Source organism: Elephas maximus, chromosome 1, assembly GCF_024166365.1.
Source record: "Elephas maximus indicus isolate mEleMax1 chromosome 1, mEleMax1 primary haplotype, whole genome shotgun sequence".
Lineage (NCBI taxonomy): Eukaryota > Metazoa > Chordata > Mammalia > Proboscidea > Elephantidae > Elephas > Elephas maximus.
Window position 1 is genome coordinate 9,140,704 of NC_064819.1, and position 15,305 is coordinate 9,156,008.

Consider the following 15,305-nt stretch of genomic DNA (forward strand, 5'->3'; position numbering starts at 1 on the left):
ATACTGGTGGTATAACCACCACGCTTCTCCAACATAAAGACACTATTTTCCATTTGTAATTAATAAGTAATTTGTAGAGACATACTTTGAAACTGTAAGTATCCCATGATTCATTGAAATTTCGCCAACTATTTTGACATCCAAGAATGATTTTCTAACTCCATCATTCCTTATATACACATTAGTTGACGTTCTGCTGTAAGAACATGCTTTCCCTTCTCCCCCATTTATTTATGCATACCAATATAAATTCAAAGATTTTCATTTTATTAAAGAGTTATATGTATTTATTTTAATGTTCAAATAGTCCTGGATTTTGCCAGAGGGAGCTCCTTCAAGCTAGTCCTGATACACACGGACAATTTTAATCCTTGGAGAATATTATGCCCCTGTCACCAAAGACACTTCTGGGATGCACTGCCCTGGTGTCAAATGTACTTTTCCCAGAGGATGCTTCTTGAGTTTATATTAAACAATGACAAACATAACTGGTAAAGTAAATCTTCTGAAAAAATCAATCTAAGTTATTTTGGGATTACGTGCTATTCCAAGATCCAGTTTATTAACGCAGGTGTCAAGGGGTGAAATTAAATTTTAAAATATGAACTCATTTAATGTGTATTATTAGGGTAGATGAAGTTATCCAAAGTAATTCTGATGACTAATCCAGAATATGAATTATAAAATACAAAATTTTCATTCTCGGTGCTCAAGTTCACTTTTATACCTAAAGTACCAAAGGATAATCAAGTAGCAAAGAGGATACCAAGAAGTCTGACTGATAAACACTTACTTAACAACAAACAGGTGTGGGAGGTTCTTTCTACAGGTATTTCCCAGTTTACACACAACCACTTTCAGAAGTTCCTTTGTAATTCCAAACTCAGTCCAATATTCCACAGTAATGTTACAAATATAACTGGTAGAATGTAATGCTGTTACAGAGGACCCTGAAGATGATATTGTTTAACTGCCTTATTTTACAGAGGCAATATGTCGTATTTTACATAAATAATGCATGCCTTCTATGTTTGTTTGCCAATAACATTGTTATGCCAATTTTTTTTTATGCATTGCTATATAAAAAAATTAGCACAGCACACTTATAAAAATACCTCCTGGGGAGAGGGTGTGGTTGGCAAACAAACGCAGAAGGTGCACATTATTTGCATAAAATATGGTGGGGTGAACTGTTAATGGAAAAGTTGGAATTTGAATATAGTTTTCTGGATTTCAAAATAAGGGTTATTTTAGGCATGCCACTTACAATGATGAGATTAACAAATTAATCCATTTTTAAAAAAAAGCTATTTAGATCCCAGTGTGGCTGAAAACACTTAGCAACAAACAATCCACAGGGAACAAGAGTGTTACAGTGATTGTCATCAGTGTAAACCAAAACTTATTAGACTGGAAAGAAGTTTTTTTTTAAAAAATAATGAATTGTGGTCTAAGTTAATTAAAAGATGATGGAAAGGGAGATTAATATTTCTGCTGGGATTAATAAAGGAAACTTAAAGGTACTTTAGAGGCCTGTGGGCCTGGCTAATATGTCTAACGTCACCACACAACTTAGGGCTTTACTTTTCAGTGACAGACACGTACCATCAACATGATTCCAACTTATCAGGCATAATGAAGGCTGTTTGGGGCCTCTATATTAACTGCCTGCTCTAGATTTAAGTTAAGATTTATAAATCTTCCCTGAGGACGCCATAAGAAACATTTTCTGTATTGGGGATGATGCAGCACTCACAGCTGCTAAATTTTATTTTCTCTATAGAAAATTTTATTTTCTATAATCTAGATGGAAGATTTTATATATAATCCTGTAAAGCTACCTCATTTTATTTTATAAAGTTCCTCAATTTTTCAAAAACATCTTCTTTAATGCCAGATTTCAACAGTTAGATTTACAGGTAGAAAACCATCCGTCATACCCATGCTTCTCATGGTTACCTGTCTGGTGTGTCAATGCCTGGATCTCCAGTGATCTGAGGCCTTTTCCTGCTCTCTTTTCCATCTTCCTCCTCTACTTAGACTTGAGGCTGAAAACAGGAGGATTAACCCTCTCATGACCATGCTAATCGTTCTCACACCAAAACAGGCATTTGTGCCTCAAGTAGGAAGTGGATTCTCACTCATAAACTTCAAGGACTGTCTTACAGTTAAGAATATAAAGAAGCCACTAGTCAGCTATTTTAGATCCTCACTATACCAGAACAGAATTTCCAAATATAGCTACCCCTGGATGAGATACATTTCATATAGATAGCACAGAGATGAGAAAGAAAATACTTTATTCTCTTTAAAGTTGAACACACAAAATGATCCTGATAGCATTTTCAGGGGTCACTAACTCTGTGTGTTATTTTTCAAAATCTACTAAAGTTGACCTCTTTGTGGATCACAGAGTCAAAATTTTCTGTGATAACTAATCAAATGAGAAAGGCAACACCATACATACCCTGAGTGGCTGTTGGAGGTAGTTTGAGGGTATTATCTAACTTCTCCCAAAGATAAGTTGGTCGAGGAATGCCTTCTTCTGAGCTACAGAGCAGAATGACATCACTGCCAATATCCTGGGATCCTTGGATTTGGCAGTGTGGGGCAGAAGGGGGAACTATAATAGGAAGAATAAACAGTAAAGCACACATTTACTATGAGCCAAGCGATGATGGAGGAGACATCAACAGTCAGTACGCTGGAACCTCAGATAACACTGCTTTGGGAACACACACCAGGCAACTCTCTCATGGGTGAAACCAGAAGATAAATAAAAAAAAATAAGCACGTACTAATTCAGCAGGCTTGAGCGTAGGTGCAGGGCCTACAAGCTCAACTGACAAGGAGTAAATATGGAAAAAGGGGCTATCCCTTGACTATCAAGGTATCTCATGGTCTTGGTTTTACTCTGCTTCCTTTCAGGAAGAATTCTTAAGATCCTTAATGTCAACATATTGCCTTTAAAAACTTTTTTGAAATAGGCCATTTTTAGAAGAGATACTGCACAGAATAGCAATCACTCACCCTGCCAGCTACTCTCTGGCTAAGACTTCTTTAATAAGGAGCTTTGGTACTCTATCAACGAAAATGGGGTCGCTTTACAACAACTTCCGTTTTATGGTGCGGAAGTTAGAGTAAGGTTCAGTGTGTCTACTAACTGATAGTAATACAATGGACACTTTACAATCATTAAAGCAAATAAGGCCCAATGACATAAAACAAGGAATTATGAAATAAGAACACTAAAGAAGGAAGGTGGTGATTTGTCGTAAAAAGCAAATCAACAAAAATATAAACCAAGCCAATGGCCTGATAGCTCATATCCAGGAACAGAGACAGTAGAGTTTAAGTCCAAGTGATGAAGTATTTGTAATGCTAATAACTTTTCAATAAATGTGTTCACCTTTTCAAAAATGAATAAACGAATAGAAATGAATGCAAGTATACGGAAGAGCCATCTACTCAGTGTAAAGCACAGACATGGGGTAATAGTATTGTTCTCACATGTGCTGAACCTTCTGCTTGGTCCTTAAAATAAATAATTACTGATTTAATTTGCTGTCAATAGTAAATTCTATCCCATAGAAGCTTAAGAAAAAATGAGAGGCTACTTTTGATGATATTTTGTATCACCTTTCCCATCTTTGGAGCCCTGGTGTTACGGTGGTTAAGAGCTCAGCTGCTAACCAAAAGGTTGGCAGTTCGAATCCGCCAGCCACTCTTTGGAAACCCAAGGGGGCAGTTCTACTCTGTACTATAGGGTCTCCATGAGTTAGAATCAACTCAATGGCAACAAGGTTTCCCATCTTCAGAAAAATTCATAGAAGTAAAGTCTATAGAGCTGCTTGAAATAGAGAAAAGGGTGGAGAACATTATGTGTAAAAAGCATGGAGAAGCAGAGTAAGGATGGGACTGAGAGAAAAGAGGACACCAGGAGATGGAGACTGTAGATGTAAGAGCAGAAGTGAATACGCTTAATACAGTGGATTCATAAGAAAGCCCAAGGTGCCTGGAACTCCTCCTGTCACTCACCTAACACTGTGAGACCAGTGACTCCAATGTTCCTGCCCCCTCTGTCTGGCAGGTTGTTGACCAAACACTGGTAGGTGCCTGTGTCTGAGAGTTGAGTGTTATTAATGAAGATGGAGACATTGGTAGTTGGCATGGTGCCTGTAAATCCTACCCTACCATGGAACCGCGGGGCACCATCAAACATCTGTCCGCCCTGATACAGAATGACCTGCAAGAGAAAGCAAAACAAATAATTGGCCATTGTACTCCCTCCTAGACACATAACAATTCCCTCCTAGACACATAACAATGACTATCTAGTAGACAGCAGTCAGCAGACTGCACCAAACATTGGGCATTTTCATTACTAATCTTAGTGCTATCACCAAAATTTTACTATCGCGCCTGTCTGTAGATATTCCGGGGTTCGGAATTCTTTCACACACCAAATTGGGAAATTCTGTTTCTTTATACAACTCCTCAGAAAATAGCAACTGTCTTTAATTCTACCTTACCATCAGCCTATAAATATTTTTACCAGTCCAAAAAATTAATCCAAAACAAAAAGTTTTTTGTATTTTTTTTAATCAGCACTGCCATTCCCATGCTTACTAGGTCACAAAATGATAGGTCATGGTTATAGACTAAATATAAACAAATGTCATAAAAAAGATAAACAGTTACAAGTCCATAACTGCTGTTCTTAACGTTAATTTATATTATCAAAGTTAACTATTCAGGGGAGATGTGAAAGAACTCAGAACTGTGATGCAAAAGGCCTTTTGGGCTGAGAGTGAAGGACTTGGTTCTATTCAAGCCCTGCTTGTGAATGTTTAGGTAACTGGGGTCAAGTTCTTTCTTTGCCTTTTTGTCTCCATCACTGACTCCTGAAATGATCTCAAACAAACTGATCTTGAAATTTCAGTCTACAAAAATTCCATGAATCCAAGATTGAGAAGGAGAGAGTGAGTTGATGAAATAAATGATCTATTAAATGCGTATATATTTGGATTTTTTACCAGAAAATTTAGCTTATCGAATGTTTTTAGATAATAATAAGCTTACTGAAGCAGAAAAGTTTCATAAAAGAAGTTGTATTTTGGAATAATGGTGCAGTCATGATCGAAAGTCATTAATTTTCCAAGCGTCATTTTCTGCAATGAATATAACAAAGTATGGGTCTTTTACCTACATAATTGATACAGCTTATTTGGGTAACAACTTTCACTTTCATGTACACTCTTTCTTGTGGGCACTCTAATTTATTTTTAACTCTTTGAGGCTGGCTAGTATGTCTGGTCATGTTTATTTTAAAATATTTTTGAAGTTAGCCAAACAAATACATTACTATTTAATGTTATTTCCTTACTGTTATCACTATTTTTACAAAACTACTCGCTCATCCACCTGCATTAGTACCAGTTCCTTCTTAGCAAAAGAGCTTTGATTTTTCAGTCTTGGCATTTCCTGTCAGTAATGTCTTTCATAAATGTACTTTAATGAAATTTCAGGTTCCTACACAAAACTCCAGAGGGTCTACTTAACATCTGTTAACTAAAAAAAAAAAAGTCTTTTAAAAAGAGGACACCTGTTAGTTGTCTGTTAATGCAGAAGGGAAGGACTTAACACAGCACAGGCATACTGCAAATGGTGATTCTAAAATCAAATAGTACTCAGGGTGCTTCCCTACCTATCCCCACTGAAAAGATTAATATTTTCGAGGGAGCACAGGACAGGTGTGTATTCCATGGGAGAGAAGTACCTGTTCAGGTTGGTTAGCGTTGGAGAGTGGAATGACCATCCAAATGACATTGAGGTTAATGAGGGCAGCGCTGGTAGTGAAGGTACAGGGCAGCACTGCTGTGTGACCCCGGGCCACCTGGATACTCCCAGGGCTTTCTGAGACTTCCAGGGAAGCTGTAATGCCTACAGAAGAAGGAACAAGGAGGTTATGTATTCACCCTTTCCTGACAGTCCAAAGCCCTTCAGAAACAGTTGTGTGATGGAAACAAAACTTGGGAGAATTCAACTGATAGGGTTTGAGCAAAACTTACATGGTAATGAGAGATAAGAAATATAAATTTTAAAGCACTGTTCACAACAGTGCAACCCCAAATTAAAAACCTATATATAAATCTAATAAAATACGTACAAGAGCTATTTGCTGAAAAGTATAAAATGTTGGTGAAAGAAAACAAGTAGAACTAAATAAATGGAGATATATAATGTTCTAGATTTGGAAGACTCAGTATTACCAAGATGTCAATTCTCCCCAAATTAATCAGTGGATTCAGAGGAATCCCAATTTAAATCATAAAAGGTTCTTAGTAGATATTTACAAACTAATTCTAAAACTTACATGAAAAGACAACTAGAATAGCCAAAGAAAATCAAAAAAGAACAAAGTTGGAAAATTCACACTATCTGATTTTAAAATTTGCTCTAACGTTTACAGTCAGCTGCTTTTCAACAAAGGTACAAGACAATTAAGTGAAGAAAAGTATAGGCTTTTCAGAAAATGACTCTGGGACAGTTCAATATTCATTTGCAAAAAAAATAAATAAATAAACTTGGCCCCTTACCTCACACCATACACAAAAAGTCAACCCAAAATGTTTCACAGACTTAAAATGATAAATGTTCTAGAAGTAAGCACAGGAGAAAATCTTTGTGGGTTGGTCAAAGAGGTCTTAAAAGAAAACAGATGAAATGGATTTCACCAAAATTTTTAAAAACTTCTGTGCTTCAAAAGACTTCATTAAGAAAACAAAAAGCCAAGGCATAGAACGGGAGACAGTATTTGCAAATCATACACGTGATAAAGAATTTGTATCCAGAAAAAAAATATATACATATATACACACACACACACACATACAAATAAAATAAAAACTATTAAACTCAACAGTCAACCCAATTTATTCTTTTTATTTTGTTTTATTATACTTCAGATGAAGGTTTACAGAACAAACTAGCTTTTCATTAAACAATTAGTACACATACTGTTTTGTGACACTGGTTGCCAACCTCATGACATGTCAACATTCCCCCCTTCTTGATCTTGGGTTTCCTACTACCAGCTTTCTTGTCCCCTCCTGACTTCTCATCCTTGCCCCTGGAGTGGTGTGCCTATTTAATCTTGTTTTGTTTATGGGCCTGTCCAATCTTTGGCTGGAAGGTGAACCTCAGGAGTAACTTCATGCCAGACCTAAAAGGGTGTCTGGAGGCCACATTCTCAGGGTTTCTCCAGCCTCTGTCAGACCAGTAAGTCTGGTCTTTTATTTTGTGTGTTTGTGTATTAGAATTTTGTTCTACATTTTTCTCCAGCTCTGTCTGGGACTCTCTATTGGGATCCCTGTCAGAGCAGTCGGTGGTGGTAGCTAGGCACCATCTACTGAGTCTGTTGGAGGTTGTAGTACTTGTGGTCCTTTGACTAATCTTTACCTTTTATCTTTGGTTTTCTTCATTCTCCCTTGCTCCAAACAGGGTAAGACCAATGGAGTATCGTAGATAGCCGCTCACAAGCTTTTAAGACCCAAGACGCTACTCGACAAAGTAGAATGTAGAACATTTCCTTTATAAACTACGTTATGCCAGTTGAGCTAGATGTTCCCCAGGACCACAGCCCCCACAGCCCTCAGCCCAGTGATTTGGGGCCTCGTCGAGTTTTGATGTGTCTATGGCGCTTCCATGACTCTTGCTTGGACAAGTTGTGCTTGCTTCCTCAGTACTGTGTACTGTCTTACTCTTCACCAAAGTAGTCAACCCAATTTAAAAGTGGGCAAAATATTTGAATATAGACATTTCATCACAGAGTACATACAAATGCCAAATAAGCATATGGAAAGATGTCCAGCATCTTTATTCATTAAGAAAATACATATATAAAACCATAATAAGATACTACACATCCCCTAAGGAGCACTGGTGGCACAGTGGTTAAGAGCTTGGCTGCTAACTAAAACATCAGCAGTTCTAACCCAAGATATGGCAGTATGTTTCCATAAAGATTTAGTCTTGGGAACCCTAAGAAGCCCTGAAACCCTATGGGGCAGTTCTAGCTGTCCTATAGGGTCACTGTGACTCAGAATCGACTAGACGGCAATGGATTTGTTTGGTTTCAGACATCCACTGGATGGCTATAATTGAAACAATACCAACTGCTGATGAGGGTTTGGAGAAACTGGAAGCTTCATGCATGGCTAGGGGGACATAAAGTGGGATAGCCACTTTGGAAAATAGTCTCACAGTTTCTTAAAAACTTGACGACACAGCCCTACAATTCCATTCTGAAGAACACTGTACCATTCTTAAGAACCTACCCAAGTAAAATGAAAATATATATCCACACAAGACTTGTATGTAAATGTTCATAGCAGCATTATTCATATAATGGCCCAAATCGAAAACACATACAAATATCCATCAGCTAGTGAATGGATAAACAAAATACGATACCTCATACACTGGAATACAATTCAAAAATAAAGAAAGCAAGAACTACCATACAATACAGCAATTCCACTCCTTTGAATATATCCTAGAGAAATAAGAGTCTTTACATGAACAGATATATGCACACCCATGTTCACTGCAGCACTCCTTACAAGAGCAAAAAGATGGAAGCAACCAAGGTGCCCATCAACGGATGAATGGATAAATAAATTACGGTATAGTCACACAGTGGAATACTAAGCATCAATAAAGAATAATGATGAATCCATGAAACATTTCATAACATGGAGGAATCTGGAAGGCATTATGCTGAGTGAAATTAGTTGCAAAAGGACATATATTGTACAAGACCACTATTTTAAGAACTCAAGAAATAGTTTAAACAGAAAAGAAAATATTCTTTGATGGTTACCAGCGTGGGCAAGGAGAGAGGGAGAGGGGTATTCACTAATTAGGTAGTAGACAAGAACTACTTTAGGTGAAGGGAAAGATAATACACAATGCAGGAGAGGTCAGCACAACTGGACTAAACCAAAAGCAAAGGAGTTTCCTGAATAAACCGAACGCTTCAAAGGCCAACATAACAGGGGCGGAGGTTTGGGGACCATGGTATCAGGGGACATCTAGGTCAGTGGCCATAATAAAATCTATTAAGAAAACATTCTGCATCCCACTTTGAAGAGTGGCATCTGGGGTCTTAAACTCTGCCAAGTGGCCATCTAAGATGCATCAATAGGTCTCAACCCACCTGGAGCAAAGGAGGATGAGAAGCACCAAAGACGCAAGGTAATTATGAGCCCAAGGCACACAAAAAACACAAAGGGCCACATAAATCAGAGACTACATCAGCCTGAGACCAGAAGAATAAGATGGTGCCCAGCTACAACCGATGACTGCCCTGACAGGGAACACAACAGAGAATTCCCTAGGGAGCTGGAGGGGAGTGGGGTGCAGACCTCAAATTCTCGTAAAAAGACCAGACTTAATGGTCTGGCTGAGACTAGAAGGACCCCAGAGGTCACAGTCCCCAAACCTTCTGTTGGCCCAAGACAGGAACCATTCCCAAAGCCAACACTTCAGACAAGGATTGGACCAGATAATAGGATAGAAAATGATACTGGTGAGGAGTGAGCTTCTTGGATCAAGTAGACACATGAGACTATGTGGGCAGCTCCTGTCTGGAGGGGAGATGAGAAGGCAGAGAGGGACAGAAGCTGGCTAGATGGACAGGAAAATAGAGTGGAGAGAAGGAGTGTGCTGTCTCATTAGGGGGAGAGCAACTTGGAGTATATAGCAAGGCGTATATAAATTTTTGTATGAGAGACTGACGATTTGTAAACTTTCACTTAAAGCACAATAAAAATTAAAAAAAAAAAGCTGACAAAAAAAATAATAATAAAGCAACAAACTACTGATGCATGGTACAACATAGATGAACCTCTCAAAAGCATTTTGCTATGTGAAAGCAAGGAGTCCCTGGGTGCGGCAAAACGGTTAAGCGCTTGATGACTAACTGAAAGGCTGTCGGGTATAACCCACCCAGGGACATCTCAGAAGGAAGGCCTGGTGGTCTGTTTGAGAAAGGTCACAGCCTTGGAAACCCAATGGAGCACAGTTCTACTCTGCAACACATAGGGTCACCATGAGTTACAATCAACTTAGTGGCCAACTGGTTTGCTTTTTCGTTTTAAGTGAAAGAAGCCAGATGCAAAAGACTACAAATTGTACAACTGCACTTACACAAAATGTCCAGAAAGGGAGAGTCTATATACAGAGAAAGCAGTTCAGTAGTTGCCTTGGGCAGGAGAGGAGGGAGTGGGGATTGATACAAAAAGGCTCATGGGGACTTTTCAGCGTAATGGAAAACTTCTAAAACTGGATTGCTATGATGGATGTAAAACTCTATAAATTCACAAAATATTACTGAGTTTTATACTTTAAATGAGAGCATTGTGGGGAATATAAATTATACCTCAATAAAGCTGTTAAAATAAAAAGAAAACAGTGACTCACCCAGAGCCAACTGCTAGGAAGTAAAAATCAACTGTTATCTCTTCTGAAAAGAATGCCTGCCCCCCGGGACCATGGAAAAAAAGTATGGGAATAATCGGAGATGAAAACGGGTCAGGGAGATCCTACAAATAAGCCACTCTGGATCATGAAAAATACATTAGGTCCATGGCACTATCTCAAGCTGTTTTATTTTGAAGTGATATTATCTCCGTTCTCCCAAAAAAGTAATACAATAACACGCTGTTATGATTACAATTAATTTAAAAACAAACTTACATAGCGACTTCCTTCTATAGAAATTCATGTTCTTCACATATAGTCTGATATGTTCTCAGGAATTAAATATGCAGACTAAAATGTCTCATAAAATAAGCCATCTGTGATAGAATATAAGGAAACCCTGGTGGCATAGTGGTTAAGAACTATGTACCTGCTAACCAAAAAAGGTCAGCAGTTCTAATCCACCAGGCACTCCTTGGAAATGCCATGAGGCAGTTCTACTCTGTCCTATAGGGTCGCTATGAGTCAGAATTGCCTTGACAGCAATGGGTTTTGGATAGAATATAAAGCACCTAATAATACCAAGAAAAGTCTCTATGTTAAATAGCATTAGGAAATTCCTCTAGGTTAAAAGGAAAAGTTGAAAGAACCTCAGATGTTAGAGGCAGAAAAGAAAGGTTATTTGATCATGGAGCAAGCAAAGGCCAGGGGAACGACAGGCTTGATTTACTTCACATTTTTGTGAAAAGTTAATCCTGAAAGCGTGAGTCCCGAGATAGCTGCAGAAGAAATATTCCAAATAAGCTTTTTTCAGAACCTGTACAAGTGTGTGATTGAAATTGGACAGATCTAGTCTGCAATCTGGCTCTTACTTGTCCTTAGCTGTGTGGCCCCGAACAAGCCATGTAATCTCTCCGAGTCTGTTTGTTTGTCTGTAAAGTAGGGCTAAATACTACCATCAAAGGGGTTTGATGAGGGTGGTGCCAGACGCCAATGACAACTGCTACCACTGCTTCTATTTACTGCCAACATTTACAGCATACCCACCATATTCCAGGCCCACACTAAACATTTCACATATATTAACTCATTTAACCCTATGAGGTATCTACTGACATTATCCTCACTTTACAGAAAAAACTGAGGTCCACAGAGAATAAGAAACCACTTCGCAGCCATATAGCTAGGAAACAGGTCTTGGATTCAAATCCAGGCAGTTTCCCTATAGAGAACATTTGCTTTACTGCATATAACTCAACAATTAGAAATCATTCTATGAATGTCTGTTATTGTTATCACTACTATATTATACAATCACAAAACTTAAGCCTAGAGTGAACTTTCATGATCATCTGGAAAAACGTAAAGCCATCAAATGGAAACTCCTTCAATTTCCTGCTTCTAAACCTACGTCATGGATAGAATTGTGTCCTCCAAAAATATCTGTCCACTTGGCTAGGTCATGATTCACAGTATTGTATGATTGTCTACCATTTTGTCATCTGATGTGATTTCCCTATGTGTTGTTAATCCTATCCCTATGATGTAAAGTAAATGAGATGGATTAGTGGCAGATATATTGATGAGATCTACAAGATTAGATAGTGTCTTAAGCCAATCTGTTTTGAGATATAAAAGAGAGACGTGAGCAAAGAGACATGGGGACCTCATACCACCAAGAAAGCAGTGCCGGGAGCAGAGCCCATCCTTCGGACCTGAGGTTCCTGTGCTGAGGTGCTCCCAGACCAAGGGAAGGCTGATGACAAGGACCTTCCTCCAGAGCTGACAGAGAGCTGGAGCCGGCGCCCTGAATTCTGACTTCTAGCCTACAGGACTGTGAGAGAATAAACTTCTCTTTGTTAAAGCCATCCACTTGTGGTATTTCTGCTATAGCAGCACTAGATCACTAAGACAACATACAAATCACCTTAAATCTCTTCCTTTGTTCCTCTCTCCTGTTAAAGGAGGTGCCCCCTATGCAAGGCCAAGCCTTCCACTTGAGCTTTGAATTCCATTCTCTTGGCCTCCTTAGTAATCTTACCTTATCGTAGACTACTTCCCTCTTATAGCTTCAACCTCTCCCTACGAACTGGAGCATTTTTTTTAGCATTCAAACATCCTCAAGTATTCCAACTTAAAACAAAATTCCTCCCTCCCTCCACCTGACAGTCCCCTCCAGGAGCCATCCTCTCTCTGACAATTCACTGCTTATCTTTTTGAAACAGTATTTACTTTCTCCATAGACTCTTCTTCCACCCATTCTTCAATCTACTTCTGCCCCATCGCTCTTAAAAATGATTCTCCCTAGGTTTATCGGAGAGCTCCATGTGGTTGCATGACATTTTTATTCATTTTTGGACTCACAGTAGCATCAAGCAGTGATAACCATCCCCTCCTTCTTGAAACACACTTTTCCCTTAGCTTCAGTGATATAATGCACTTCTGTTTGGTTCCTATCTCTCTTAATACTTCTTAGTCTCCTTTGCTGTCTCATCCTTCTCTACATGGCTGTTAAATGTCAGCATTCCTCAAAGGACTGCTTTCTCTTCTTATTTCTAAACTGTCTCCTTACAGGATCTCATTCACTATCATAGCTCCCATTCCAATATATATGCCAGTGGTCTCCAAATTTCTCTCTTTAACCTAAGCCTCTCCTCTTATTTCCAGATGCCTCTTAGACATCTCCATGTGGCTATCTCAAAGGCACCTGAAGTCAGCTTGTCCAGGATCAAACTCCTCATCATCACCTTCATGCCTGCCTTCCCTGTATATACGATCCCTTTCCAGTGTCCCCTGTGGTAGCAAATGGCTCAACCGGCCATCAAGTTGTGCAAGTCAGAAACGCAGAAGTTGTTCTTGACTACTCCTAGTCTCATGTCACTTCTCAAACCCAATCCATTATCAAATCTGATCCATCGTACCAACTAAATTTTTCCTGCCTTCTTCAATCGTGCGCTTTGCTCTGTCTTCAGTCTTTCCTCTCTCTGGTTTGCTGTGTTCCAAGCCCCAACCCCTTTACTTAGTAGCCTCCTACTCATCCTTCATCTCAGTTCAAGTATTACCTTCTCAGAGAAGAACCTTCCCTGACCCCTCGGCCTAGGTCAGGGTCTTACAAAACATTATTCTTTTTCATTTGGGTAAGTCAAAAACACTTATACAAACTTGTTGTCGTTGTTAGTTGCCATCCAGTCAATTCCAACTCGTGGCGACCCCATGTGTGCAGAGTAGTACCACTCCATAGGATTTTCAAGACTGTGATCTTTCAGAAGCAGACCGCCAGGCTTGTCTTCCCACGTGCTTCTGGACGGGTTTGAACCACCAACCTTTCAGCTAATAGTTGAGTGTTTACCTGTTTGTGCCACCCAGGGACTCCATTCCAAATTTGTAATTATACTTTAATTACTGTGATTATTTAACTTATGTCTTTACCGGTATGCTATATTCATTACAGCCTATTGTAATGAAAGCACACAATAGAAACTCAATAAACACATGTTCAATTGATATAATCCAATTCCTTCCACTTCTATATGAAAATACTGAAGTCCAAAGAGACAGACTTGTCTATGGTCTTAAGATTAGGACCTGCATCTTCTGACTTCCAGTCAAGTATGTTTTATATCGTACCAAATTCTTCCACAGACTATGTCTCATAAGATATACGGCGGTGATATTACTGCTTCCATTATGATCAGGTGAAGGGATATTTCTTTACCAACAGAAAGCAAGCCGAGCAAGTAAAACTCTATTTATTTATAAATATACCTGCTCTACTCTCAGCCTGTACATAGGAACATATAACTTAAACAAGGTATGCTCGTTAGCTAACAGAACTCTCCACGGATTTAAAAAGGATCCAAGACGACCCTAAGCCATCAGAATTAAGATGTCACATACCAAGGTGACTTTTAAGACAGACTACCCTAAAGGATCTGCACAAAGAAGATGGTTGAAAACTGGTTTTATAATTTTTAGGACTACACTGAGGGAATAAATGGGTCAGGAGTCAAAGTCTATAAAGAGGCTTTGTGAAGGGGATTTTTTATTAGAGCTGTGGTGTGCTCTAAGTCCCATCCTGGTGCCATCCCATTCCCGCCCTGCAAATGGGCTTTCGTTCCCTGAACGTCAGGACAAAAGACACCTGAGTGCTCCCAGTGGATCTGATGTGAACACATACAAGAGCTGGTACGGGATCATCTTAGATTCTGTCCGAGAGAGCTGCCTAATGGGACCTCAGGAAGAGGAAGCTGAGGGTGGACCTCTGCGCTCCTGAAGGGTGTACATGGGCATTCAGGGAACTACACATATATTTTTTATGTAAGTTAATGATTCTTTCGTTATGTTTTATTTTAAACTTATAGTGATCAGAGAAGTTGAGTAAATTAAGTTTTTTCATCTAGGGAAAGAAGAACGGGCCCCTGAATAAATTTAAAGAGATATGGAAGACAAAATAGAGTGAGAGAGTGGCTTCGTGACTGTGCCTCAGGACTCCTGTTTAGCATACCAGTTACATTGAGTATAACCAAAAACAGAGAGTAACAGGGAGGGAAATCAGTGAAGTTTTTTTTTTTTTTTTTTAACATTTTAAATGTTTAATTTTTTTTTATTTCATTAAAAAAAAAAACTAAAATCCTGTATCCTTTTAAAGTATATTTCCATGTTTGTAATTCTAGACAAGAATTTAAACTTTAATGCTAAATATTAGATTAAAAATTCATTTAAAATATCTTACAATTTGCAATCTTTTCATGTAAAATGCATGATTTAAGAGTTGAATTGGCAGCATTCTGCAGACTTGAATCTTTTCTCAGTACTTTCAC

At 38.7% G+C, this 15,305-nt stretch overlaps 1 protein-coding gene across 2 annotated transcripts in view; it reads right to left on the reverse strand.

The window, feature by feature from the left end:
• Window positions 1–15,305, reverse strand: part of IGSF11 (immunoglobulin superfamily member 11) — a 205,078-nt gene that overhangs the window by 23,279 nt on the left and 166,494 nt on the right. For both annotated transcript variants that reach the window (XM_049877076.1, XM_049877066.1), the window contains exons 2-4: window positions 5,780–5,943; window positions 4,039–4,246; window positions 2,468–2,623 (exon numbers count right to left, since the gene is read on the reverse strand). In XM_049877076.1, the coding sequence (XP_049733033.1) occupies window positions 2,468–2,623; window positions 4,039–4,246; window positions 5,780–5,943 (528 nt within the window). The remainder of the gene's footprint in view (window positions 1–2,467; window positions 2,624–4,038; window positions 4,247–5,779; window positions 5,944–15,305) is intronic.